The 1,453-nt window shown below is 39.0% G+C and overlaps 1 protein-coding gene across 1 annotated transcript in view; it reads right to left on the bottom strand.

Moving 5' to 3' along the window:
* Positions 1 to 916, bottom strand: part of LOC112070088 (histone acetyltransferase KAT7) — an 11,968-nt gene extending 11,052 nt beyond the window's left edge. Inside the window, exon 1 of the mRNA XM_024137497.2 lies at positions 746 to 916. Within this exon, the coding sequence (XP_023993265.1) occupies positions 746 to 760 (15 nt within the window). The 5' untranslated portion in view covers positions 761 to 916. The remainder of the gene's footprint in view (positions 1 to 745) is intronic.
* Between the last annotated feature and the right edge of the window lie 537 nt (positions 917 to 1,453).

Genomic DNA, 1,453 nt, shown 5'->3' with positions numbered 1-1,453 from the left:
TCAATCACAATTTGCTAGACGATTTCTAAACCTACTTGTTTCGGACTTTGTCCATTATAGAACTATTGGGTATGTGTGTGTAGGACGGGTGAGGAAATAAAACATATTTTACTTCACGCATTTTGAATTCAGGTGTCACAACAACAAGTGGAATACGTCAAGTTTATGTGGATATTTTCTGAATGCACTTGTGTCGTTTTGAAGGCAAACCTGTGACTGTGATTACTAGGCTGACTACTTACTACTCCAGAAACAAAATCCTAAATCCAATCAGGCACAAGCACGATAAAACTACAGAAATCGCCGAAATAATGTTTTACAAGTGTCAATGGTTTACATCTTGATTAATGTGGAGGAGGCGGCATGTGTACAAGCAACACTTCTGGTTCTATCACTGCTAGCTGGTGGTTCATCTGTTAGCTAGATAACTATGTCAGCTAGCTAAAGCGATTGTGAAATGATGTTCAAATGCGCCCCATGAACACACTCATGGATAGCTAGTTAGCATTAACTAGACCAGTATCGCATCAGCTTGCCATGRCATTTGTGCTATTCTAAATGTTACACAAAATTGATTGTGCCATGTTTAAACGCAAACCAGGGCTCAATTASCTCCTATCTGTCACGTTATAGTGACATTTCGACATGATAGCAAGTTAGCTAAACAAATTGACATTAAATATAGCTAGCATGAGTCAGTCACCTGYATTTTACCACTACGTATCTAAATAAATCAAGTTCTTACCTTTCTCCGAGGCATATTTCACTTTAACGGTGTCTGTTTTAAGACGTTAGCTATCCCTTAGCAGTAAAAATAAACACAGCGTTTTAAAATGAAAATGCTCACTAATGAAACTGGTTGACTGGAGATGCCGTTCAACGTTTGTCTCACACTTCCGTGGTGTGTTCAAGCAGGTCGACACGTTTCGGAATGTTTTGAAACGGTTCTACTGTTATTCAATTGGCCACTAGATRGCAGTGTTGTAACGTGTACATGATGGTCCCTTGTGTAAATGCCCCTTRCTATTCGGAATCCTTGGGAAGTCCCTACCCACTACAAGTTGAAATGTAAGGTTAGGGTTTAGAGGTAGGGACATCCCAAGGACCCCAGATATTGTACAGTGAAATACACTGACAATACACTGACTCATACAGTTTACATAAAAATAGACTGTGTATTTTTTTTCTGAGGTAAAATACAGTACAGTACACAAKATGCATAGTGAGAAGTTTGATGAGGATGTACATAGACCATTCATTCATCATAGAGCGCTCATTGAGTGTATATCAGGGGAGGTCTTGTGTAACTGACCTCCCCTCCCCCACACATTCTGTCTTTACTACTAAGTCTCACTCCCACCGAGTTCTATAGAGTTCTATACTGAACAAAAATATAAATGCAGCATGCAACAATTTAAAAGATGTTACTGTTACAGTTCATATGAGGAAATCA

Source organism: Salvelinus sp. IW2-2015, unplaced genomic scaffold (genome assembly GCF_002910315.2).
Source record: "Salvelinus sp. IW2-2015 unplaced genomic scaffold, ASM291031v2 Un_scaffold1216, whole genome shotgun sequence".
Taxonomy (NCBI): Eukaryota; Metazoa; Chordata; class Actinopteri; order Salmoniformes; family Salmonidae; genus Salvelinus; species Salvelinus sp. IW2-2015.
Note: the sequence above shows the minus strand (reverse complement) of the source record. Positions and strands in the feature narration are given on the sequence as shown.